The sequence below is a fragment of the Hemitrygon akajei genome, chromosome 6, assembly GCF_048418815.1.
Source record: "Hemitrygon akajei chromosome 6, sHemAka1.3, whole genome shotgun sequence".
NCBI lineage: Eukaryota > Metazoa > Chordata > Chondrichthyes > Myliobatiformes > Dasyatidae > Hemitrygon > Hemitrygon akajei.
The window spans coordinates 93599172-93626551 of NC_133129.1; the positions used below are offsets into that span (position 1 = coordinate 93599172).

At 49.3% G+C, this 27380-nt stretch overlaps 2 protein-coding genes across 3 annotated transcripts in view; one reads left to right on the forward strand and one right to left on the reverse strand.

The window, feature by feature from the left end:
• The window catches only part of LOC140729811 (G-protein coupled receptor 83-like), a 47942-nt gene extending 41662 nt beyond the window's left edge, over positions 1-6280 (forward strand). Inside the window, exon 5 of the mRNA XM_073050023.1 lies at positions 6203-6280. Coding sequence (XP_072906124.1) covers positions 6203-6280 — 78 coding nt within the window. The remainder of the gene's footprint in view (positions 1-6202) is intronic.
• Positions 6281-7777: 1497 nt separating this feature from the next.
• Positions 7778-27380, reverse strand: part of LOC140729287 (trypsin-like) — an 83979-nt gene continuing 64376 nt past the window's right edge. For both annotated transcript variants that reach the window (XM_073048893.1, XM_073048892.1), the window contains 4 exons: positions 22805-22991; positions 14302-14558; positions 10222-10355; positions 7778-8166 (listed from right to left, as the gene is read on the reverse strand). In XM_073048893.1, the coding sequence (XP_072904994.1) occupies positions 7786-8166; positions 10222-10355; positions 14302-14558; positions 22805-22991 (959 nt within the window). In that variant the 3' untranslated portion in view covers positions 7778-7785. The remainder of the gene's footprint in view (positions 8167-10221; positions 10356-14301; positions 14559-22804; positions 22992-27380) is intronic.

Here is a 27380-nt window from a genome sequence, read left to right on the forward strand (position 1 = left end):
TTAAGCAAAAGGTCAGTTGACCCCAGGTTGGGAACCCCTGGTCTAGAGAGTTGCTCAGGCAGCCTCTTTGCCAGACGTACGAAACCCTGTGTGGGAGGCTAAACCAAACCCCACTCCACCAATGTGGGTTGGAGGTCGGAAGGGGAGGGAGGGGCTGATTTAGAATGATGCATCCTCACCTGGCAGGTTAAATTGATTACTCTTCTCTTCCAGGAATCTACAATGAGCCCCAGGAATGTGTGACAGCATCTTGCAAATTCCAAGCGTCCATAATTCCCGGACATTCCTGCTTAATCCGTTCCACTTTATGAAAGAGATCTACATCAGTTAAGCAAGGGGAGTCTGAAAGATTGCTCCTCTGTCACCTCTGGTCTCCACTCTTCATCCACTGATGCTCCTCGTAACTTGGAAATGGGAAGCAACCAAATTCATCTCCATCACGTTCTCTCTGCCAGAGCTGCAGCATGAAACTCAAGACTGCTGTCTGCCTGAGTAGCACTGGGCATGGTGTTATGCCAACACAAGTCTGCACTGTTTGATGTGCTTCATGTCGCAAACATAAAACCACCTCACGAGGACAAAGAGCAACCCCTGAAGCGCTGGAGGAACCCAGCAGGTCCATCAGCATCTGCGGAGAGGAATGAAGTTCCACAGAGCTTGGACACCAGCCTCACTGCGACACAGCTGGCACAGTGGTGCAGAGGGTAGAGTCAGCGGCTCACTGTGTGTGTGTGTGTGTGTGTGTGTGTGTGTGTGTGTGTGTGTGTGTGTGTGTGTGTGTGTGTGTGTGTGTGTGTGTGTGTGTGTGTGTGTGTGTGTGTGTGTGTGTGTGTAAATCACCAGTTCAGGCAGCATTTATGGAGAGGAATAAAATCAACGGCTCGGGCCGAAACCCCTCATCAGGACCTGAGACTCAAAACGAGGACTGTTAGTACTCATCCATAGATGCTGCCTGACCTGCTCAGTTCCTCCAGCATTGTATCGGTGGCAAAGGGAATGTATGACTTGGAATGTAACTCTCAAACCCCTGACCTTCACCACACAGGGGTCCATGGACCCCTTGCTTAATGGTATTGATCCATGGCCTAGAAGGATAAGGGCAGCTGGTGCAGGCAAACACCGCCACCTGCAGGTTCCCCTCCAAGGCGCACACCATCCCGGCAATATGTCACCGCTCCTTATCATGGCTGGGGCTCGGTCCCAAAATTCCCACCCTCACAATCACCTCCTTTGCATGGGCAAACAGATACAGCCAATAAACACTACACTTTCAACCAAATCCCAGGAGAATAATTAGTAGAAAAGAGACCTCAAGACGGGTGATAATGTCTGAGGAAAATACCTGAAGCGTTTTTTTTTGGTACACAAGTCTTTATTTTATTTATTTGTTTAATTTTAATTCAGAGATACGGCATGGTAACAGGCCCTCTGGCCCAATCAAACCATGCTGTCCAATTACATCAATGTGACCAATTATTCCACTAACCCGTATGTCTTTGAAATGCGGGAGGAAACCAGAGCACCCGGAGGAAACCCATGCCATCATGGAGAGAATGTACAAACTCCTTTGTGGCAGCAGCAGGAATTGAACCAGGGTGACTGGGTTGCAGGCTTGCTGGTGCTGTAAAGCATTACCCTAACCGTTATGCCACGTGCTGCCCCTTGAGTCCACAAGGTTTAAAGCCCCTCATTTTTGTCTTCAACTAGGCCTCATATGGTGGAATTTAAGATCCCATCCACTCACAGGAGCTGTTCTTGGCTATGCTTGGTCCAGACCTAGCCAGCTTTAAGAGACCGTCAGCTCCCCATCCATCTCTGGTGACCTCAGTGTGGAAGAGGCTCCCTCACCAGTGAGGGAGCTAAACTTGGAAATGTCCCCTGGAGTCAGGCCAGGAAGAAATCCTTTGCTAAACGTATGATGAGGCTTTTGATGGCTCTGAACGTGTACTCGATAAGAGTTCAACATGATGAGGGTGGGGTCTCATTAATACTGAAAAGCTGAATTGAGTATATGTGGACAGGGTGTTACCATCAGCAGGAGAGTCCAGCATCTGTGGGCACAGCCTCAGAATCAAGGGACATCCCTTTAGAGCTGAGATGAGGAGGGATTTCTTCAGCCAGAGGTGGTGAATCTGTGGAATTCATTACCACAGGGAACTGTGGAGGTCAGGTCATCGGGTGTATTGAAGATGAACGTTAATTGGTAAGAGGTTCAAGAGATATGGGGAAAAGGCAGGAGAATGTGGTTGAAGAGAGGCAGGCAAAATCAGCCATGATTGCATGGCAGGGCAGACCAGATGGGCTAATTCTGGTCTAATTCTGCTCCTGTAGTTTACAGTCCTGTGGTCTGACTGAGCAGTGGTGAACTGATGCTTCTAAAAATGGAAGCTCAGCACAGGATATTAATGATAAATAGGAAACTGACATTTGGCTTGAAGGGACGGCGTGTAATTATCAAGGCAAGACAGAGCGCATTGAGGAAGGAGGTGGACATGAATAGATTATGGATGAGTGAATGTGTGCACAAGAGAATGACGAATTCTTCCACTCTGCGTGTCAAGTGATCAAAAGGGAATTCAGACAGAGGCAAAGTCCAACAAAGACTGAATTCATAAGCAGTGCATTGTCTTAGAGATATAGTCTCGATCCTGACCTCCGGCTCTGTCTATGCACACAGTTAGAGCGTTGTCCCTGTGGCCTCATGGGTTTCCACTGGCTACTCGAGTTTCCTCCCATATCCCTGTAGGAGAGGAGACCTGAGAGAGGTTGATGGGAGTATGAGGCGTAAATAGCCAGTATCTTTTTCCCAGTGCGGAAATTTCAAATGCTAGACAGCATGTACTTAAGGCAAGAGGAGATAAGTTCAAAGGATTCGTGTGGGGCAGGTTCTTGAGAGGGTGGTGGGCACCAGGGATGATGATGAAGGCAGATACAACGGTTTAAGAGGCTCTAAGAATTATAAGTAGGCAGAGAATTGAGGGTAATGGACTATGTGCACGCAGAAGGGATTAGATTAAATTAGGTGTCATTATTTCAAGAGGTTTGGCACAGCATTGTGGGCCAAAGGGCCTGTTCCTCTTCCGTACTGTTTCACATTCGATGTTTGATATCATTCCAAAGATGGTGGCATGGTGACGGAGTGGTTAGCTTCACCATGCCACCAACCCAGGTTCAATTCTCACCGCTGTCTGTAAGGAGTTTGTACATTCTACCCATTACTATGTGGGTTTCCTCCGGGTGCTCTGGTTTCCTCCCACAGTCCAAACAGGTACTGGTTGGTAGGTTAACTGGTCATTGTAAATTGTCCCGTGATTAGGCTGGGATTAAGTTGGGGTGATTACTGGGTAGCGTGGCTCAAAGGGCCGGAGGGCCTATTCTATCAATAACTAATAAATAAAAATGCTCCCTGAACTACTGAGTCGAAATGTCTCTGACCACACTGGATAACAAAGATTTTGTTTCCAGAATACATTCGGGTGTATCTTTTGGATTTTGGTCATTGTAAATTGTCCCATGATTAGGCTGGGATTAATATGGGTTTGCTGGGCAGTGTGGCTCCAAAGGCTGGGAGGGCCTCTCCTGCACTATATCTCAATAAATAAGCAAAATACATTTTAAAAATATGCAGTTGGTGGTTAATTGGCTGCGATAAAGTACCACTGGTGTGTAGAGAGTGCGGGGAGTGGGGGAAGGTGAAGGTGGGGTGAGTGTGCGGGGAGATTAAAACATAACTTGGTGAGATGAAGCACCCTTTTTTCCTTCTCTCTCTCCCCCTCTGTCTCTCTCTCTCTCTCTCTGTCTCTCTTTGTCTCTTCTCTTTCTCTCTCTTTGTCTCTTCTCTTTCTCTCTCTCTGTCTCTCTCTGCCTCTCTCTCCATCTCTCTGACTCGCTCTTTCTTTTTCTCTCTCAATCTCTCTCTCTCCCCTCTCCCTCTTCCTCTCCCTGGCTCTATCTCTTTCTCTCTCTCGATGACACTAAGTAGCATTTGTTGCCTGATAACGCAAAGTCTGCTGGAGAAACTCAGCAGGCCAAGCAGCATCTGTGGGAGGAAAGGAATTTAATGTCAAAACACTGCATCATTCCTTTCTCCCTCAGGATGCTGCTTGACCTACTGAGTTCCTCCAGCTGATTGTCTGTTGCTCCAGATCCCAGCGCCCACACTCTCCTCCATGTCTCTCTGTTGCCTCGTGGGAACGCACTGCCTGGAGTGTTGGTAGAGACAGATACATTAGGGACATTCCAGAAACTCTTAGTTAGGTACAAGGGTGATAGGAAAATGGGCAGGTATGTGGGAGAAAAGGATCTTGGAGATGGTTAAAAGGTTGTCACAACATTGTGGACAAAAGACTGTTGTAATATTCTGTGTTCTGATGCCTGGTTGCTCATGAATTCAGCTCATGTTGGAAGCACCAAGCATGGCATGGAAATACCAAAGTCCAGAACAGTGCATACAGCCCAGTCCGTCACAGGAAAAGCCCTTGCCACCACTGAGCACAACCACAAAGATGGCTGCCACAAGGAAGCAGCATCTATCATCAAGGACCACGCCCCCACCCCATCCAGGCCATGCTCCCTTCTTGACGCTGCCATTGGGAAGGAGGTACAGGAGCCCGAGGTCCCACACCACTAGCTTTAGGAACAGTTATTACCCTACAAACATCAGGTTCCTGAACCAGTGTGGATAACTTCATTCACCTCAGTACTGAACTGATTCATAATTTGCAAACTGAATTTCCAGAACTCTACAACTCGTCCTCAGCTTTATCGATCTATTGTATCTATCTATCTATTTAGTTATTATTATTGTTGTATTTTATTTTCTCTCAGCACAAGCTGATAAAACCTGAGGTACAGGCTTAGCCAAGCACACTCATTTCTCATTCGCTAGGAACTTCCAGACTATTCTACTGGTGTTTAGCATTGTGGCTTTCTGGAGATTTACAGAGATGTTGCTGTGTAGTCCTCGTTGTTTAAAGCTATTGTGTAGTGACTTTGGGATGATACTAATTGTACTGCTGGGACAATGTATACCCTGTTCATGTTCCATAGTCTTTCAATTTCCTCTTTTAATTCGGCATATTTCTGGTGTTTTTCACTTGCTGATTTCTGTGTGTTATGTGTGTTTGGAATGGCGATATCTGTTAAATAAGCTGTTCTTGCTTGTTCATCCTGTATTATTATATCCCGACTGTTATTGTGGATTGTCCTATCTGTAATAACTGATCAATCATAATATAATTTGTGGGATTCTGTCTCTAAAACTGGATCAGGCTTGTATTTATAGTAAGGTATGATTTATTTTATGAGTTTGCATTTTAAAGCAAGATTTTAGTGAATGATGTTTGTCCCTTGCTTGTGCCTGTGTAAGAAATCAGATTGAGTTAAGCTGCTACAGGATCCTCAAATGTGTTGGATTGTTTCTGGTTTTACTCAGCATTTTTATAATTATCATCTTGATTATTATTATAATAATTGTTATTGCTTTTTATAGCTGCCCAATTCTTTTTCACATTGCTCGTTTGTCAGTCTCGGTGTATAGTATTTTTTATTGGTCATGTTGTATTTGTTTTCCTGTAAATGCCCACAAGAAAATGAATCTCAAGGTTGTTTCTGGTGACATATATGCACTTTGATAATAAATTTACTTTGAACTTTGAAGCAGCTTCAGAGATTATCTGTCAAGAGATCCAGTTAATAGGTCTTGACCCCGCCTATACCACCCACTTTCACAACCTACCCACCCACCCTATCACCCTCCTCATTCACCAGCTCCCCACTCCCAGCCCTCTTCTTTCACCCATTGCCCATCCAACGTACTCCCTCCCACTGCCCACCTAATCCACTCCCACCCATCTCCTATCATATCCACACACTGTCTCTCACTCTGACATACACCCTGACTCCCCTGCTCCTCTCCCCAACCTGCCCTAACCTCCAACCCCACCCGTTCTCCAAACCTGCTCTCCCAAAACCTACTCCCCCTCCATACAACCTCCTCCACACTCCACACTTTACAAGTGACAGGTGACAGTCAAGGTAGCTGTGAGAGTCAGCGGGCTTGTATTAGTATACAATTGGTCTCCAGAGATCGAGAAAGGGGAGCAAGGAAGGTGTCAAAATGGACCAAGTGAATTTAAACAAAGGAAGAAAGCTTGAGTCAAATTTGTGGAAATTGATTGTTTGTTGAGCATCTTGAGAACAGGCAGAGGATGCCATCAAAGGGAAGCCAAGGAGAGACCTTGAAGGGACAGTGCAGAGAGACATATCTTCTAACGAATAAACTCTTCTTGGGCTTCCAGCCAGGTATATGTATTGCTTATTACCAACAGTTCAATGACAAACTCTGCCATCTTTATCACATTCATAATGGAGTCCATGAGGCCACATTACGGACGTGTCATTGACGTATCTGAAGAAGCATTTAGGGGGGTAAGGCCAATGAACTCAGAGTCCTCTCCTCAAAGACCTCCGGGTAGAAACTGGCAATAGACCACGCCATCTGTCTGTTCATAGTAGTTCCCCTTATAGTGGAAGCACATCAATGAAACAATGTGTTCAAAAATGTCAGCAGTACCCTTATCAATCACTGACCACAGGAGGACCAAGCTGTCCTTAATGGGAACTCTCATCAACAGGGACATTCCCTCAAAACCAACCATTATGTCTTCCGGCTTTAGCTGGATTTCAGTTATAATTTTAATGAAGTTGGTGGAATTCATGACGTGATGCTCACATTCCCCAACAAAGGTATCTATCTTCTTTTTCTCATCCATGCTCTCCCTGCCCCAGGAGTCTGAGATGGAACTGTGTAGAGGGAGCTTTACTCTGTGTCTGACCCTGGGAGTGTGTGATTGGACAGTGTAGAGGGAGCTTCACTCTGTGTCTGACCCTGGGAGTGTGTGATTGGACAGTGTAGAGGGAGCTTCACTCTGTGTCTGACCCTGGGAGTGTGTGATGGGACAGTGTAGAGGGAGCTTCACTCTGTGTCTGACCCTGGGAGTGTGTGATGGGACAGTGTAGAGGGAGCTCCACTCTGTGTCTGACCCTGGGAGTGTGTGATTGGACAGTGTAGAGGGAGCTTCACTCTGTGTCTGACCCTGGGAGTGTGTGATGGGACAGTGTAGAGGGAGCTTCACTCTGTGTCTGACCCTGGGAGTGTGTGATGGGACAGTGTAGAGGGAGCTTCACTCTGTGTCTGACCCTGGGAGTGTGTGATTGGACAGTGTGGAGGGAGCTTCACTCTGCGTCTGACCCTGGGAGTGTGTGATTGGACAGTGTGGAGGGAGCTTCACTCTGTGTCTGACCCTGGGAGTGTGTGATGGGACAGTGTAGAGGGAGCTTCACTCTGTGTCTGACCCTGGGAGTGTGTGATGGGACAGTGTAGAGGGAACCTTGTTCTGAGTCTGACCCCGGGAGTGTGTGATGGGACGGTGTAGAGGGAGATTTACTCTGTGTCTGACCCTGGGAGTGTGTGATGGGACAGTGTAGAGGGAACCTCGTTCTGTGTCTGACCCCGGGAGTGTGTGATGGGACGGTGTGGAAGGAGCTTCACTCTGTGTCTGACCCTGGGAATGTGTGATGGGATGGTGTAGAGGGAGCTTTACTCTGTGTCTGACCCTGGGAGTGTGTGATGGGACAGTGTGGAGGGAGCTTCACTCTGTGTCTGACCCTGGGAGTGTGTGATGGGATGGTGTAGAGGGAGCTTCACTCTGTGTCTGACCCCGGGAGTGTGTGATGGGACAGTGTAGAGTAAGTGGCATCACTCTCTTGCCAGTAGTAATGAGTTTATTTATCAATCACATTGATCAGAATTCTCCAGGTAAAGGTAATCATTGAGAGGAAGGCTCTTTTACGGCAGGTTCCTGAGACAGGGAAAAGTTCAATCACATTCTGATTCATCTCCCTACCGAAGATGGCTGTAAGTCTCTGTGTGGAGTTTGCGTCAGTTACTCCACTCGGTGGTACAGTTGTGTTACCCCACCTCGGGGTGTAGGGTTTTCCTGCTTCGGACGTAGAGTTCTTGATCCAGTCGATATACTTTGACAGCATCGTGTAGATCCCTGGGCTATGCGACTCTGCACATCCGTTCCCCCAGCTTACAATGCCGATCTGTATCCACGATTCTGAGTCTAGACCCTGGCACATCAGTGGGCCCCCGCTGTCACCCTGAAATGGAACAGCCAGATAGAACATCCACAGAAAGCTCTGTGATTGCCCAAACCACCCAGGATTCTCAGGTGATTGAGGAGGGTCTAAACTTAGTACCTAAAATTTATGTGTAGAATTAGGCCATTCGGTCCATTGAGTCTGCTCCACCATTCAATCATGGCTGGGTTATTTTTTAATCCCATTTTCCCACTTTCTCCCTGCAACCCATAACCCCTTTATCAATCAAGAACCTATCAATCTCCGCCTTAAATGCACCAAATAATTTGGCCTCCACAGCCCTCTGTGGTAATGAAGTCAGCAGATTCACCACCCTCTGGATGAAGAAATTCCTCCTCATCCCCCTTTATTCTGAGGCTGTGCCCTTATACCCTAGAGTCTCATGCCAATAGAAACATCTTCTCCACGTCCACTCTATCCGGGTCTTTCATTTAGAACTAGAGTTTTAGGGACAAAGTCCCTCATAACCTGCACAGACAGGGAGCCTCTCTCAATAGATGCTGGGGCTTGGGGGCAAATATTAGTTTGAAATAAGGGACGCTGAAGATTAAAATATTGAAACAGTGAGCTGCCAGTCTCTGTGGCAGGAGTGATATCTCTCTCTCCCTCACTAGTGAAAGAGGGTGCCTGTGGCATGTCAGAGTGTTGGGATGAACTGTGGACTGCAGATCATGGTCTCTCTGGGGGCTTTGCTATTCTTTGCATGGTGGGTGGTTGGGGGTGGGCTGATGCTTTTCGCTGCTGCGTGTGCGTAGAGGGGGAAGGGGGCATTGGGCTGCTATCATTTTTCAGTCATTCATTGTGTTTTTTCTTCTGTTTGGTGGATGTCTGTGGAGAGCAAGAATTTCAGGTTCGATATTGTATACATTCTCTGATATTAACAATTGAAAGCTTGTATTTGGTAAAACTTTATAAAGTGATGTGGGAATTAGCAGATCTACAGAGCAAAGGCAGCAAATACTTTGATACTTCGAGGTCAGGCAGCCTCTGTAGAGTGAGAAACAGCTGATGCTTCAGGTCAAGTACACCATCAGAATGAGTGTGTGAGGCAAGGGTGGCATAGTGGGCAGCGGGTTGAACCATTGGCTCACGGCACTGGAGACCTGGGTTCAATGCTGACCTCGCTGACTTCTGTCCCTCTGTGTGTGTGTGTGAAGTTTGCACGTTCTCCCTGTAACCATGAGGGCTTTCCACGTTCCTCCCCCCAGATCTTCCAGTTTTCACCTATATCCCGACAATGTGCACGGTTGGTGGTTAATCATGCGGCCGAGGGGTAGGATCAGGTGGAGGTTGGTGGGAATGTGGAGAGAAGAAGTTACAGAGAAAACAATGGCAGAGGTATGAGCTGGTGTAGATTATGTGGCCAAAAGGCCTCCTTCTAAATTGTAAGGAACAAGAGATCACTGAATGGGCTCAGAGAAATAGAACAGCCTGAAGCAGTGATCCTTGTTCTTCCCAGAATGGGAGGAAGGTTCTTGGTGATGGAATTTAAAAAGTCTGGTTATTTCATTGTGAACCTGAAGAAGGAACCTGCAGCCGCTGGAAATCTGAGATAAAACAGAGAAAGCGGGAAGTCAACCACGTCAGGCAGCATCTTTGAGAGCACAGAAAAAGATGCTTCATCAAAATCGGGGATAGTCAGGAAGGAAGGTGGGGTGGAGAGAAAGAAAGGGAAGGTGGTGACCAAAGGGGGAGTCATAGAGGCATGTGGCGGAAGTCCTGGCTCAGAGTATATGGTGGAAGATGGCGGGTATCAGAATGTGGGAGCCAAGTGATTGGTATAGAGGAACACTTGGTGGCTAGCATTGGGAGGATGGGCAGAAGGGCCAGTAAATAGGAAAGAAATAGAACCCGAAATTACTAAACAAGGTGGAGAAACAAACCAGCAGGATACCAGAAGTGGGGTGAGCACTAGGTACTTTCATCATGTGTGTGCACAGTAACGGTCTATGTCGTGCTCTGGACATCAGTATGGCACACGAGGTGTAAGGGAGGTAAGGGACTCCCTCCCCTAGGCCACCCCTCCCTCCACACGAGCCCCAGCCTCCCCCTGACCTGGCAAGCGTCTCTTCCACCTTCCTCGAAGCCAGCGCACACCATGTTTCTGGTGACTCCGGGCACCCACTTCCAACACTCCTGCCAGTCAATCAGTTCCACCTCCACTCCCTGCAGGATGGTCGGCTGCTTCTCTAGAGACAGGAGCATGGATAATCCAGGCAGACGGGTAAAATGTGTGCGCCAACCAATGAGTGTGATTGTGTGTGTGGAGGGTGTGGTTTGTTGTGTGTATGTGAGTGTGTAAGCCGACCGGTGGTGTAGTGGCATCCACACTGGACTTTGAGGTGAGTGGCCTGGGTCCGCCCGGCTCCTTGCACACTTTCCATCCGTGCTGGGTTGAGCATCCAGTTAGCACTCGGCCTCGTAAAGAGCAAATGCTAAAGAAACGGCAAGGTGTGTGTGTGTGTGTGTGTGTGTGTGTGTGTGTGTGTGTGTGTGTGTGTGTGTGTGTGTGTGTGTGTGTGTGTGTGTGTGTGTGTGTGTGTGTGTGTGTGTGTGTGTGTGTGTGTGTGTGTGTGTGTGTGTACGTACTGCCGCCACCTTCAGGGAGCTGAGAAGATTCCAAATTGGCCTTGCTGCCCCCTCTGAAACATGATTGGCCATGGAAGGGCAATTGAATGAGAAGGGTGGATACACCTTTAACTGGAAGGGGGAATCAGCAGATGAACGCAGAATCCATGGAGTTGGATTCGCCATAAAGAACAGCGTCATCAGTCACCTCTCTGAATTGCCAGTTAGCATCAATGAACGTCTCACGACCACGCACTTTAACCAAATGGCTACAGCTGTGAGTGCCTACGATTCAACCCTAGACTCACCAGAGGATGTTAAGGAGAACTTCTGTGCTGACCTAGACCACATACAATCAGATATTCCCTAGGAAGATAAGGTCATTCTTCTTGGAGCCTTCAATGCTAGAGTTGACAGGGACGGTGACTCCTGGAAAGGAAAGTGTTGGTAACATCAACCCCATTGGAGTGCTCCTACTCTCCAAGTGTGCTGAACATGACCTGACCATCACCGACATCTCCACCAGAGAAATAAGGTGAAAGCTTTGTGGATGCATCCCCGTTCAAAGACTTGGCATCTTATGGATTGTTCGGAGAAGGGATCACAAAAACGTAAAGAATACAAGAGCCATGATCAGAGCTGATGATGGCTGGACAGACCATCTGCTCACAAATGACCATCAAAATCATGCGGAAGAGTAGAGTGCAAATGTAGTTGAGTCATCCCATGTTGCCCTTTCTGAAAGACTCCCAAAGCAGTATCTAGAGGACATTGAAACACTCTGGACCACACTGAAGACCACCATCCTTGATACTTGTAAAACATCATTGGATACAAGACCAGGAGAAACAAAGATTCGTTTGATGAAAATGACAGTGAAATAGAAGAGCTATTCAACATCAAAGGGTAAGTTTTCTGTGCCTGGCAGAAGGACATCAACTCAAGGCAAAAAGCAAAGCCCACTCCAAAGCTAAGGCTGTAATCCAGCGTAGAATAAGGAAAGTAAAGAGCCAGAGGTGGACTGAGAAGGGCCTAGAAATACAGCAGCTTGCCGACTCTGGTGATATCAGGGGTTTCTTTATTGCCACCGAGGCAGTGTACGGCCCAAACCATTGAGGCCTAAATTTGCTTCACTCCGAAGATGGACAGGGGCTGCTGAAGGACAACGATGCCATCAACTCTTGATGGAAAGAACACTTTCAGGAACTACTTAATCATAACACCACTGTTAACATTGAAGTCATCAAACAGTTCCCACAACGACCCATGAAGGAGGACATGAGTAAACCTCCTACTATCAAAGAGGTGCAGACGGCTTGCAAGAAATTGAGGATCAACAAGGCCACTGGGCCTGTTGGAATTCCAGCTCAAGGTAGGTGGCACAGAACTTTTAAATCATATTCATGACCTGCTTGTCAAGATCTGGGACCAGGCGAAAGTTTCATCTGAACTCAGGGACACCCTGATTGTCACACTCTTCAGTAAGGGTGGCAAAGCTGACTGTGGAAACTATTGAAGCATCTACCTCCTCTCTACAACAGGAAAGGTACTCACCCGAATTTTATGCGACTGGCTTTCACCTGGCAGAAGATCTCCTGCCTGTCCAGCCAGAGGGACATTCTGCATGATTTTTACAGTATGTTAATTGCAGAAAAAAGCCCGGAACAAAGTCTTCCAATTTATATGGCCTTCATATACCTTACAAAAGCATTTGACTTGGTAAATCGTCCTACTCTTTGAAGGTACTGTCCAAAATCGACTGCCTGGAGAAATACCTCAAGATCCTGCAACCTCAAGACCCAATGATATGAGTGCTACAGTCATCAGTAGCAGTGGCTCTGAAACAGCACCTTTTAATGTTGAGACCAGGGTCAAATGGGGTGCATCATTGCCCCAGCTCTGTTTGTGGCTTTCATTGCAACCATTCTTCACCACACAGGGCAAGATCTCCCACAAGGAGACCAGATGCTCAATAGGACAGCTGGGGGGGGGGGGGGGGCTCTTTAATTTTAACAGGTTCAAGGCAAAGAGCAAAGTGTCAACTACTTCAATCATGGAGCTCTGATGTGCAGACGGCCACACCATCGTAGCTGACTCTGAGGAGGATCTGCAGAGCGGAATGGAGTTTAATAGCTTTTGCTGGAGCATACAAACTCCTGGGAATTGATCTAAATATCAAGAAAACCCAATTCCTGCACAAACCTGCTCCAGATCATGCTCCTAAACCTCAGCTATCCAAGCTGACAACGTCTCTCTGGAGAACACTGCTCATTTCCCATACCTTGGCAGCCTTCTTTCTTCAAGAGCCAACACTGATGTTGAAGTAAAATAACAGAATAAACAGTGCGAGTGAAGGCTCTGTGCGGCTGAGAAAGAGGGTTTTTGAAGATCGGGATGTCAAGACCAACACGAAGCTTCTGGTCAATAAAGCTACAGTCCTCCCCTCCTTGCTATATGGAGTGGAGCCATGGACAACATACCACAGGCACATAAAATCCCTGAAAGACTCTGAGAGTTGGCTGGAAGAACAGGTGTGCTAACTCCAGCATCCTGGAGGAAACTAACATCAACTCCATAGCCACAAACATGACTCGACACCAATTGCGATGGGTCGGCCACATCACCCGTATGCCTGACTCCCGCCTCCCCAAACAACTCCTGTTTAGCCAACTTCAGGATGCAAACCACACTCCTGGAAGGCAGAAAAAGTGGATCAAAGACAATATCAAGACGCACCTGAGGAAACGCCATATCAACCTGAATAGATGGGAGAAATTAGCACAGGACAGGAAAAACTGGAGAAGGACTGTCTATTGCACAGCTCGAAGAATATCTCCACTGTGCTGCTGAGATGAAACAGCTTCAATGTGAGGATAGAAAGGCCCAACCAGCTACATCCACCATCACCTCAATGGCCTACACCTGCCAACAATGCATTAGGACTTGTGGATCACGGATCGGCCTCTTCAGTCATCTCAAGACCCTCAAGTGACCAGGTCGACCACCAGCAGAAGATTCATACTCAACTACGAGTGATCACTGATTGCTTGCATGTGTGTGTGCTCTAAATATAAAATCGAATTTCCTGGATTGGATCCCAGCATTAAACTCACTCCCCAGCATCTCACTTAATCCCTGGTGGGATGCCAGCCTGTACCTCCTAGGGGATTTTCTGTATATAAATCACAGAATCCCTGGATCAGATCCCAGCCTGTACTTCATTCCCAGATATTCCATATATAATGATCAAATTCCTCGATGAAACTTTAGCCTGTAACTCACTCCCAGTCATGTCCCTGAACACCTGGATATAATCCCTGCTTGTAACTCATTCCCAGCTATTCTGCATATAGACCAACAAATTCCGAGATGAGATCCCAGCCTATAACTCACTCCCTGAAGCATCGGATTAGATCCCTCCTTGTTTACTGTTACAGAACAGGAGACCCCCAGAACCCCAGCCTGTAAATTTCTCCCAGGAATCTCCAAGCCCCCGAATTGGTCCCCAGCCCCGTGCCTAACTCCCGGCCATTCCCGTGACTATTGCACGTCTGGGTGTGTCCTTACCGTTTCTGGTCACACCCCATCCGATGACGAAGCAGGGAGCCCAGAAGCTGATGTTTGTCTCCAAGCTCGGAGGCAGGAGAACCGGCTCCTGGTTCTTGCGGAACGTGACCTGTGGCTTCACCAGAAGCAAGGCTATGTCATTGTCAAAGGTGGAGAAGTTGAAGCCAGGATGAACGAAGACCTTGGCCACTCCGTGCCGCTCCCCACCGTCCCGTCTAAGGCTGTTGGTCCCCATCTCCACCGAGATGTGTTTGGCCCTGCACGGGAGAGGTCATGATCATTAGCCGCCATGGAGATTCCCTCCCCCTACATGGACACATCAGACAAACTGCAGAATAACACATCTGGGAATCGACAATAGTACGGACACTCAGCAGGGCACTAGGAATGGAAGGGATCTCGGTGGTCCCAAAGCCTGGAACCTTTCTTTCTTCCTTTCTTCTGGAAAGGAAGAAAGTATCAGCAGTTTCAACATGGAAAAGATTTGTCAACAGACACTGGCCAGTGTACAAATATTTGCTGAGAGAGAGGGACTGAGAGACACCGGTCAGTGTACAGATATCCCCTGACAGGGAGAGGGACTGAGAGACACCGGTCAGTGTACAGATATCCCCTGAGAGAGAGGGACTGAGAGACACCAGTCAGTGTACAGATATCTCCTGAGAGAGAGGGACTGAGAGACACTGGTCAGTGGATAGATATCTCCTGAGAGAGAGGGACGGAGAGACACCGGTCAGTGTACAGATATCCCCTGAGAGAGAGGGACTGAGAGACACCGGTCAGTGTACAGATATACCCCTGAGAGAGAGGAACTGAGAGACACTGGTCAGTGGATAGATATCCCCTGAGAGAGAGGGACTGAGAGACACCGGTCAGTGTACAGATATCCCCTGAGAGAGAGGGACTGAGAGATACCGGTCAGTGTACAGATATCCCCTGAGAGAGAGGGACTGAGAGACACCGGTCAGTGTACAGATATCCCCCTGAGAGAGAGGGACTGAGAGACACTGGTCAGTGGATAGATATCTCCTGAGGGAGAAGAAGGAGAGACACCGGTCAGTGTACAGATATCCCCTGAGAGAGAGGGACTGAGAGACACCGGTCAGTGTACAGATATCCCCCTGAGAGAGAGGGACTGAGAGACACTGGTCAGTGGATAGATAAGCCCTGAGAGAGAGGGACTGAGAGACACCGGTCAGTGTACAGATATCCCCCTGAGAGAGAGGGACTGAGAGACACTGGTCAGTGGATAGATATCCCCTGAGAGAGAGGGACTGAGAGACACCGGTCAGTGTACAGATATCCCCCTGAGAGAGAGGGACTGAGAGACACTGGTCAGTGGATAGATATCCCCTGAGAGAGAGGGACTGAGAGACACCGGTCAGTGTACAGATATCCCCTGAGAGAGAGGGACTGAGAGACACCGGTCAGTGTACAGATATCCCACTGAGAGAGAGGGACTGAGAGACACTGGTCAGTGGATAGATATCTCCTGAGGGAGAGGGACGGAGAGACACCGGTCAGTGTACAGATATCCCCTGAGAGAGAGGGACTGAGAGACACCGGTCAGTGTACAGATATCCCCCTGAGAGAGAGGGACTGAGAGACACTGGTCAGTGGATAGATATCCCCTGAGAGAGAGGGACTGAGAGACACCGGTCAGTGTACAGATATCCCCCTGAGAGAGAGGGACTGAGAGACACTGGTCAGTGGATAGATATCCCCTGAGAGAGAGGGACTGAGAGACACCGGTCAGTGTACAGATATCCCCCTGAGAGAGAGGGACTGAGAGACACTGGTCAGTGGATAGATATCCCCTGAGAGAGAGGGACTGAGAGACACCGGTCAGTGTACAGATATCCCCTGAGAGAGAGGGACTGAGAGATACCGGTCAGTGTACAGATATCCCCTGAGAGAGAGGGACTGAGAGACACCGGTCAGTGTACAGATATCCCCCTGAGAGAGAGGGACTGAGAGACACTGGTCAGTGGATAGATATCTCCTGAGGGAGAGGAAGGAGAGACACCGGTCAGTGTACAGATATCCCCTGAGAGAGAGGGACTGAGAGACACCGGTCAGTGTACAGATATCCCCCTGAGAGAGAGGGACTGAGAGACACTGGTCAGTGGATAGATAAGCCCTGAGAGAGAGGGACTGAGAGACACCGGTCAGTGTACAGATATCCCCCTGAGAGAGAGGGACTGAGAGACACTGGTCAGGGGATAGATATCCCCTGAGAGAGAGGGACTGAGAGACACCGGTCAGTGTACAGATATCCCCCTGAGAGAGAGGGACTGAGAGACACTGGTCAGTGGATAGATATCCCCCTGAGAGAGAGGGACTGAGAGACACCGGTCAGTGTACAGATATCCCACTGAGAGAGAGGGACTGAGAGACACTGGTCAGTGGATAGATATCCCCTGAGAGAGAGGGACGGAGAGACACCGGTCACTGTACAGATATCCCCCTGAGAGAGAGGGACTGAGAGACACCGGTCAGTGTACAGATATCCCCTGAGAGAGAGGGACTGAGAGACACCGGTCAGTGTACAGATATCTCCCTGAGAGAGAGGGAGTGAGAGACACTGGTCAGTGTACAGATAACCCCTGAGAGAGAGGGACTGAGAGACACTGGTCAGTGTACATATATCTCCTGAGGGAGAGGGACTGAGGGATACCGGTCAGTGTACAGATATCTGCTGAGGGAGAGGGACTGAGAGATACCGGTCAGTGTACAGATATCTCCTGAGAGAGAGGGACTGAGAGACACCGGTCAGTGTACAGATATCTCCTGAGAGAGAGGGACTGAGAGAGACAACAGTCAGTGTACAGATATCCCCTGAGAGAGAGGGACTGAGAGACACCAGTCAGTGTACAGATATCCCCCTGTGAGAGAGTGACTGAGAGACACCGGTCAGTGTACAGATATCCCCTGAGAGAGAGGGACTGAGAGACACCGGTCAGTGTACAGATATCCTGACAGAGAGGGGGACTGAGAGACACCGGTCAGTGTACAGATATCCCCCTGAGAGAGAGGGACTGAGAGACACTGGTCAGTGTACAGATATCCCCTGAGAGAGAGGGACTGAGAGACACCGGTCAGTGTACAGATATCCCCTGAGAGAGAGGGACTGAGAGACACCGGTCAGTGTACAGATATCCCCTGAGAGAGAGGGACTGAGAGACACCGGTCAGTGTACAGATATCTCCCTGAGTGAGAGGGAGTGAGAGACACTGCTCAGTGTACAGATATCCCCTGAGAGAGAGGGACTGAGAGACACCATTCAGTGTACAGATATCCCCCTGAGAGAGAGGGACTGAGAGACAATGGTCAGTGTACAGATATCCCCCTGAGAGAGAGGGACTGAGAGACACCGGTCAGTGTACAGATATCTCCTGAGAGAGAGGAACTGAGAGACATCGGTCAGTGTACAGATATCCCCTTGAGAGAGAGGGGCTGAGAGATACCGGTCAGTGTACAGATATCCCCTGAGAGAGAGGGACTGAGAGACACTGGTCAGTGTACAGATATCTCCTGAGGGAGAGGGACTGAGGGATACCGGTCAGTGTACAGATATCCCCTGAGAGAGAGGGACTGAGAGACACCGGTCAGTGTACAGATATCCTGACAGAGAGAGGGACTGAGAGACACCGGTCAGTGTACAGATATCCCCCTGAGAGAGAGGGACTGAGAGACACCGGTCAGTGTACAGATATCCCCTGAGAGAGAGGGACTGAGAGACACCGGTCAGTGTACAGATATCCCCTGAGAGAGAGGGACTGAGAGACACCGGTCAGTGTACAGATATCTCCCTGAGAGAGAGGGAGTGAGAGACACTGGTCAGTGTACAGATATCCCCTGAGAGAGAGGGACTGAGAGACACTGGTCAGTGTACAGATATCTCCTGAGGGAGAGGGACTGAGGGATACCGGTCAGTGTACAGATATCTCCTGAGGGAGAGGGACTGAGAGATACCGGTCAGTGTACAGATATCTCCTGAGAGAGAGGGACTGAGAGACACAGGTCTGTGTACAGATATCCCGAGAGAGAGGGACTGAAAGACACCGGTCGGTGTACAGATATCTCACTGAGAGAGAGGGACTGAGAGACACCGGTCTGTGTACAGATATCCATCTGAGAGAGAGGGAGTGAGAGACACTGGTCAGTGTACAGATATCCCCTGAGAGAGAGGGACTGAGAGACACCATTCAGTGTACAGATATCCCCCTGAGAGAGAGGGACTGAGAGACAATGGTCAGTGTACAGATATCCCCCTGAGAGAGAGGGACTGAGAGACAATGGTCAGTGTACAGATATCCCCCTGAGAGAGAGGGACTGAGAGACACCGGTCAGTGTACAGATATCTCCTGAGAGAGAGGAACTGAGAGACATCGGTCAGTGTACAGATATCCCCTTGAGAGAGAGGGGCTGAGAGATACCGGTCAGTGTACAGATATCCCCTGAGAGAGAGGGACTGAGAGACACTGGTCAGTGTACAGATATCTCCTGAGGGAGAGGGACTGAGAGACACCGGTCAGTGTACAGATATCCTGACAGAGAGAGGGACTGAGAGACACCCGTCAGTGTACAGATATCCCCCTGAGAGAGAGGGACTGAGAGACACCGGTCAGTGTACAGATATCCCCTGAGAGAGAGGGACTGAGAGACACCGGTCAGTGTACAGATATCCCCTGAGAGAGAGGGACTGAGAGACACCGGTCAGTGTACAGATATCTCCCTGAGAGAGAGGGAGTGAGAGACACTGGTCAGTGTACAGATATCCCCTGAGTGAGAGGGACTGAGAGACACTGGTCAGTGTACAGATATCCCCTGAGAGAGAGGGACTGAGAGACTCCGGTCAGTGTACAGATATCTCCTGAGGGAGAGGGACTGAGGGATACCGGTCAGTGTACAGATATCTCCTGAGAGAGAGGGACTGAGAGAGACAACGGTCAGTGTACAGATATCCCCTGAGAGAGAGGGACTGAGAGACACTGGTCAGTGTACAGATATCCCCTGAGAGAGAGGGACTGAGAGACACCAGTCAGTGTACAGATATCCCCTGAGAGAGAGGGACTGAGAGACACCGGTCAGTGTACAGATATCCCCCTGAGAGAGAGGGACTGAGAGACACTGGTCAGTGGATAGATAAGCCCTGAGAGAGAGGGACTGAGAGACACCGGTCAGTGTACAGATATCCCCCTGAGAGAGAGGGACTGAGAGACACTGGTCAGGGGATAGATATCCCCTGAGAGAGAGGGACTGAGAGACACCGGTCAGTGTACAGATATCCCCCTGAGAGAGAGGGACTGAGAGACACTGGTCAGTGGATAGATATCCCCCTGAGAGAGAGGGACTGAGAGACACCGGTCAGTGTACAGATATCCCACTGAGAGAGAGGGACTGAGAGACTCCGGTCAGTGTACAGATATCTCCTGAGGGAGAGGGACTGAGGGATACCGGTCAGTGTACAGATATCTCCTGAGAGAGAGGGACTGAGAGAGACAACGGTCAGTGTACAGATATCCCCTGAGAGAGAGGGACTGAGAGACACTGGTCAGTGTACAGATATCCCCTGAGAGAGAGGGACTGAGAGACACCAGTCAGTGTACAGATATCCCCCTGAGAGAGAGGGACTGAGAGACACTGGTCAGTGGATAGATAAGCCCTGAGAGAGAGGGACTGAGAGACACCGGTCAGTGTACAGATATCCCCCTGAGAGAGAGGGACTGAGAGACACTGGTCAGGGGATAGATATCCCCTGAGAGAGAGGGACTGAGAGACACCGGTCAGTGTACAGATATCCCCCTGAGAGAGAGGGACTGAGAGACACTGGTCAGTGGATAGATATCCCCCTGAGAGAGAGGGACTGAGAGACACCGGTCAGTGTACAGATATCCCACTGAGAGAGAGGGACTGAGAGACACTGGTCAGTGGATAGATATCCCCTGAGAGAGAGGGACGGAGAGACACCGGTCACTGTACAGATATCCCCCTGAGAGAGAGGGACTGAGAGACACCGGTCAGTGTACAGATATCCCCTGAGAGAGAGGGACTGAGAGACACCGGTCAGTGTACAGATATCTCCCTGAGAGAGAGGGAGTGAGAGACACTGGTCAGTGTACAGATAACCCCTGAGAGAGAGGGACTGAGAGACACTGGTCAGTGTACATATATCTCCTGAGGGAGAGGGACTGAGGGATACCGGTCAGTGTACAGATATCTGCTGAGGGAGAGGGACTGAGAGATACCGGTCAGTGTACAGATATCTCCTGAGAGAGAGGGACTGAGAGACACCGGTCAGTGTACAGATATCTCCTGAGAGAGAGGGACTGAGAGAGACAACAGTCAGTGTACAGATATCCCCTGAGAGAGAGGGACTGAGAGACACCGGTCAGTGTACAGATATCCCCCTGTGAGAGAGTGACTGAGAGACACCGGTCAGTGTACAGATATCCCCTGAGAGAGAGGGACTGAGAGACACCGGTCAGTGTACAGATATCCCCCTGAGAGAGAGGGACTGAGAGACACCGGTCAGTGTACAGATATCCCCTGAGAGAGAGGGACTGAGAGACACCGGTCAGTGTACAGATATCCTCTAAGAGAGAGGGACTGAGAGACACCGGTCAGTGTACAGATATCCCCTGAGAGAGAGGGACGGAGAGACACCGGTCAGTGTACAGATATCCCCCTGAGAGAGAGGGACTGAGAGACACCGGTCAGTGTACAGATATCCCCTGAGAGAGAGGGACTGAGAGACACCGGTCAGTGTACAGATATCCTGAGAGAGAGGGACTGAGAGACACCGGTCAGTGTACAGATATCTCCCTGAGAGAGAGGGACTGAGAGACACCGGTCAGTGTACAGATATCCCCTGAGAGAGAGGGACGGAGAGACACCGGTCAGTGTACAGATATCCCCTGAGAGAGAGGGACTGAGAGACACCGGTCAGTGTACAGATATCCCCCTGAGAGAGAGGGACTGAGAGACACTGGTCAGTGTACAGATATCCCCTGAGAGAGAGGGACTGAGAGACACCGGTCAGTGTACAGATATCCCCTGAGAGAGAGGGACTGAGAGACACCGGTCAGTGTACAGATATCCCCTGAGAGAGAGGGACTGAGAGACACCAGTCAGTGTACAGATATCTCCCTGAGTGAGAGGGAGTGAGAGACACTGCTCAGTGTACAGATATCCCCTGAGAGAGAGGGACTGAGAGACACCATTCAGTGTACAGATATCCCCCTGAGAGAGAGGGACTGAGAGACAATGGTCAGTGTACAGATATCCCCCTGAGAGAGAGGGACTGAGAGACACCGGTCAGTGTACAGATATCTCCTGAGAGAGAGGAACTGAGAGACATCGGTCAGTGTACAGATATCCCCTTGAGAGAGAGGGGCTGAGAGATACCGGTCAGTGTACAGATATCCCCTGAGAGAGAGGGACTGAGAGACACTGGTCAGTGTACAGATATCTCCTGAGGGAGAGGGACTGAGGGATACCGGTCAGTGTACAGATATCCCCTGAGAGAGAGGGACTGAGAGACACCGGTCAGTGTACAGATATCCCCTGAGAGAGAGGGACTGAGAGACACCGGTCAGTGTACAGATATCTCCCTGAGAGAGAGGGAGTGAGAGACACTGGTCAGTGTACAGATATCCCCTGAGAGAGAGGGACTGAGAGACACTGGTCAGTGTACAGATATCTCCTGAGGGAGAGGGACTGAGGGATACCAGTCAGTGTACAGATATCTCCTGAGAGAGAGGGACTGAGAGACAATGGTCAGTGTACAGATATCCCCCTGAGAGAGAGGGACTGAGAGACAATGGTCAGTGTACAGATATCCCCCTGAGAGAGAGGGACTGAGAGACACCGGTCAGTGTACAGATATCTCCTGAGAGAGAGGAACTGAGAGACATCGGTCAGTGTACAGATATCCCCTTGAGAGAGAGGGGCTGAGAGATACCGGTCAGTGTACAGATATCCCCTGAGAGAGAGGGAGTGAGAGACACTGGTCAGTGTACAGATATCTCCTGAGGGAGAGGGACTGAGAGATACCGGTCAGTGTACAGATATCTCCTGAGAGAGAGGGACTGAGAGACCCGGTCAGTGTACAGATATCCCCCTGAGAGAGAGGGACTGAGAGACAATGGGCAGTGTACAGATATCCTGAGAGAGAGGGACTGAGAGACACCAGTCAGTGTACAGATATCCCCCTGAGAGAGAGGGACTGAGAGACACCGGTCAGTGTACAGATATCCCCTGAGAGAGAGGGACTGAGAGACACCAGTCAGTGTACAGATATCCCCCTGAAAGAGAGGGACTGAGAGACACTGGTCAGTGTACAGATATCTCCTGAGAGAGAGGGACTGAGAGACACCGGTCAGTGTACAGATATCCCCCGAGAGAGAGGGACTGAGAGACACCGGTCAGTGTACAGATATCCCCTGAGGGAGATGGTCATGTCATTGGTGGGTGTACTGGAATCCCTGACTGTGCTCACCTCACTGTCCGGATACAGTGTGCTGCTGTTAACACCCATTGGTTGTCCAGGATGGACCCTCCACAGAAATGTTTCCTTCCCTTCTGCACGCTGACCTGCCAGGGCCAATCTCCTGGCCTGGAGTCGCTCCCTCCGATTATCTGTGGATTCAGCCTCTTCTGCCTCTGGTGGGCCTTGTCCGTCAAGCCTTAGGGCAAAGAATCTCCGGGAAACAGGCTGCTCAGTGCTCCGCCAGCTCCTATCTCCTCCCGCCCGGCTGACCCACTCTGGCCCGCCCCAACGCTGATCCCGTCCCACTGAATTGGGACTTCATGGATCAGCCAAGAGCAGGGTCTCCAGGACTGGGACTCCCATGTCACACTGTCATCCATGGGGTTCCATCACACTGTCACCTCCTGAATCCCACCCCTTCAGTGGAGCCTCACAAATCCATCAGAGAGTAGTGAAGATTTCCCCATGTCTGCTGCTTTGAAATTTCCTTACGACATAGAGGGAAGCCGTTCCCTCATTGAGTGAAGTCACAGAGTTGTAAAGGATGCCTGCCACCCTCCCAGTCATTCCCTGTCCTCTCTTCTGCTTTCTGGGAGAAGATACAGGAACTTGAGATGTTATGCTGAAGTTCTTTAAGATGTGGTAAGGCCTAATTTGGAGCATAGTGTGCCATTCTGGTCACATCTCTACAGGAAAGATGTAAATAAGTTTGGAAGAGGACAGAGAAAATTGATACGGATGTTGCTGAGTCCTGAGGACCTGAGTTATAAGGAAAGATTGCATAGGTTAGGACTTTATTCCTCGGAACGCAGAAGATTGAGAAGAGATTTGATAGAGGTGTTCAAAGTTATGAGAGGTACAGATTGGAGAACTGCAAGCAGCTTTTTCCACTGAGGTTGGGTGGGACTACAACCAAAGGTTATGGGTTAAGGGAGAAAGGTGGAAAGTTTAAGGGGAATATAGGGAGAAGCTTCTTCACTCAGAGGGCTGTAAGAGTGTGGAACGAGCTACCAGTGAAATTGGTGCATGCGAGCTTGATTTCAAAGTTTAAGCAAAGTTTGGATAGGTACGTGGATGGTAGTAACATGGAGGGCTACGGTTCCAGTGCAGATTAATTGGAGTAGGCATTTTAATCAGTTTCAGCATGGACTAGATGGGCCAAAGGGCCTGTTTTTGTGCTGTACTTTTCTACGACTATAAACTTGAAAGCCCAGTTCATCAAAGCCAGGAAGAACCTCTTCCCCATTGCTGTCACTCTTTGAACAAAGAGCAGTACAGCACAAGAACAGGCCCTCCAGTCCACAAAGTTGTGCCAAACTCATCAAAGTAACAATGCCTAGTTCCTTCCGTCTGCACAGTGTCTTTATCCTCCCATTCCCTGTATATCTATGTGTCTCTCGAAATGCATCTCTGTCGTATTTGCCTCCACTACCACCCCATCCATCCATCCATATCTCTCTCTCTCTCTCTCTCTCCTCCTCCTCCTCCTCCTCCCTCCCTCTCCCTCCTGCTATGCCACTGGCATTTAGGGCAGCAAAGAAGCTCCTCCATCTCAGGTGGTGTTCTGGGCTCCCTTCATCGTGTCAGTAGCTGTCAGTCATGTGAGTCCCAGGTGGAGACTCAGGAATACCGTCACACCCAGATGTAGAAGGATTCTTTATTCCTATTGCCATAAAAATTTTGTTTCGCCAGTCAGGGTTGTTAGCCCTGAGCTGAACCCCTGAACCTGAAAGTCTGGTGGACCACCCCTAATCTGGCCTCTCCCCTTTGACCTGTTTGGCATGAGTGACCCTACCAAGAGCCAAAGCATAAAGCCCTGACTCCAGGCAACATCGCTCTCCTGGTCACTGAGGCATGCAAGCCTTCAAACCATGACAAGGTTGTGGTCCTCATATCTCCTTTAAACTTGCCTCCTTTCACCTTAAGTGCCTGCCCTCTAATATTAGAAATTTCTTCCCAGGAATAAGATACCGGTTGTCTACTCTGTCCATGGCTCCCATAACTTTATAGATTTCGGTCACTTCTCTTCTTGGCGCTCACCAATCTGTCTGAGCCTAATATGAGAAGGCATCATTTTAAGGTGATTGGAGGAAAGTAGATGGGGCATGTCCAGGGTATCTGCCCATATGTATATTTGTATCCATTCATGTGTTAGATTAGATAAGATTGGAGAGCATGTCGAGTAAGGAGATTTCTCTTTGGAGTGAAGGGGATGAGAGGTGACTTGATAGGGGTGTGTCCAAGATAAGAGGCATAGATCGAGTGGATATCCAGAGACTTTTTTCCCAGGGTGGAAATGGCTAATACAAGGGTGGATCAAGATGTCGCTGATGATCATCAGTGACTTTCAGGGGGCTGCAGAAAATTGTTCTAGATTTCATCTTAAACATACTTCTTTCGAACTACTTTGAACTTTTAACATGCTTAGAGGAAAGTAGAGGAGGAATGTCAGAGGTAATTTTTTTTTTTACACAGAGAGTGGTAGGTTTGTGAAGGGTGCTGCCGGGTGGGGTGGGGTTAGGTAGGGTGGGGTGGTAGAGGGACATCTGAGCTAGGTACATAGATGATAGAAAAATCCACTGTGGATCTACAGAATTTGTTGCCACAGGCCAAGTCATTTGAACATATTTAGAGCAGAGGTTGATAGATTCGAGATTGGTCAGGGCATGAAGGAATACAGGGAGAAGGCAAGAGATTGGGGCTGAGAGGGGAAGTGGATCAGTCGTGATGAGATTGCAGAGCAGACTCGATGGGCCAAATGACCTAATTCTGCTCCTATATCTTACAGTCTCAAAATGTAGGAGTGAAGAGTTGGGTTGACCTTGGAGTAGGTTAAAAAGTCAGCACAACATTGTGGGCTGAAGGGCCTGTACTATGCTGTACTATTCTATGATCTGTGAACCACTCACCTCCTCCCATGGTTCTACTGCATCCCTGAACCTTTAGTTCTACCGTTATCGTCTCTTCAGCCTTTTGGACTGCTTCAGTCAGCACTTCCAACCCCTTGTTTTTGCACCCGTCACTGTATTGATGGTCACATTTATTACCCTGTGTAGGATATATATCATTTGTGTTCATTTTATTTTATGTGAACATGTTTATCCTTGGCCCGCAATGCATCGCTGCTGCAAAAAGCTATCTTTACGGCATTAGAACCCTGTGAATGTACTCTTATAACAATAAACTTGAAATTGAACTTCTGTTCATACCACTGATGATGTGAGATGAGGTGTCCAGGGAAGGGTAGCACGCCTGGTGAATAGGGCTTGTCACTCACCTTTAGCCCCCACTGGTTGCTCAGCTCTCACCTGTGGCTTCAAGTACTCTTTTCACGCACCAATGGCGACACCCCAGCATGCGGCTTCGACAAGGGGGCTAAACCAGGTGAGGCCACATACCCAGGTGAGATAGGGATCTACCCGACCCGGCATGCTAAGGCACAGAAATGATTCCAGGGATGAGCGGCTTGTCATATGAGGAGCGTTTGATGGCTCTGGGCCTCCACTCACCGGAATTCAGAGGAAAGAGGGGTGACCTCATTGAAACTATCGAATGGCATTGAGTGGATGTGGAGAGGATGTTTCCTATGGTGGGGAAGTCTAGGACCAGAGGACACAGCCTCAGAATAGACGGGCATCCTTGTAGAACGGAGATGAGGAGGAATTTCTTCAGCCAGAGAGGGTGAATCTGTGGAATTCATTGCCACAGGCGGCTGTGGAGGCCAGGTCGCTGGGTATATTTAAAGCAGAGGTTGATTAAAAGGAGGCTTCTGCTTTGAAGAGGCATTGGCTATGGGTAAGTTGTCCGGGTAAGTTTCTATTAGTTTCCCTTTTTACTTACTGTGTCAGGGGTACTTAGTGTAGTTTAAATGGCCGTTGCGTGTTCTTCATGCCAGATGTCGGAGTTCTGAGAGACCTGGCGTTTCCCGGGGAACTACTGAAATGCATCCGGCTGCAGTTCCTTGAAGACTGTGTTAGGGATCTGGAGCAGCAGCTGGCTTGTACGGGAGAGGGAGGAGCTCATCGCTCAGTTAGTCTAAGTTGCGGGAGGTGGGTAGCTGGGTGACTGGCAGAAGGAATGGGAAGGTGAATAGGCCGTTAGAGCAGAGCATCCCTGCGACCACTCCCCTCGATAATGAGTATACCATTTTAGATACTGTTATGGGGGATGCCACGAAGACCAGGTTACTGGCACTGAGCCAGAGGGAAAGAGGGAGAAGAGGGAGTGCTAGTGACAGGAGATTCTGTGGATGTGAACGGGACATCCGGATGGTATGTAGCCTCCCTGGTGCCAGGGTCAGGGATGTCTCGGATCACGCCCACAGCATTTTGGAGAGGGAGGGTGAGCAGCCAGATGTCTCGGTACATATTGGTAACAATGACATAGGAAGGAAAAGCAAAGAGGTCCTGACAAAAGAATTCAGAGAACTAGGTGGAAAACTGAGAAGCAGGACCTCCCGGGCAGTAATTTCTGCATTGCTACCTGTGCCACGCACCAGTGAGGGTAGAAAAAGGGTGATCTGGCAGATTAATGTGTGGCTGAGAAGCTGGTGCAGGGGGCAGGGCTACGGGTTCTTGGATCATTG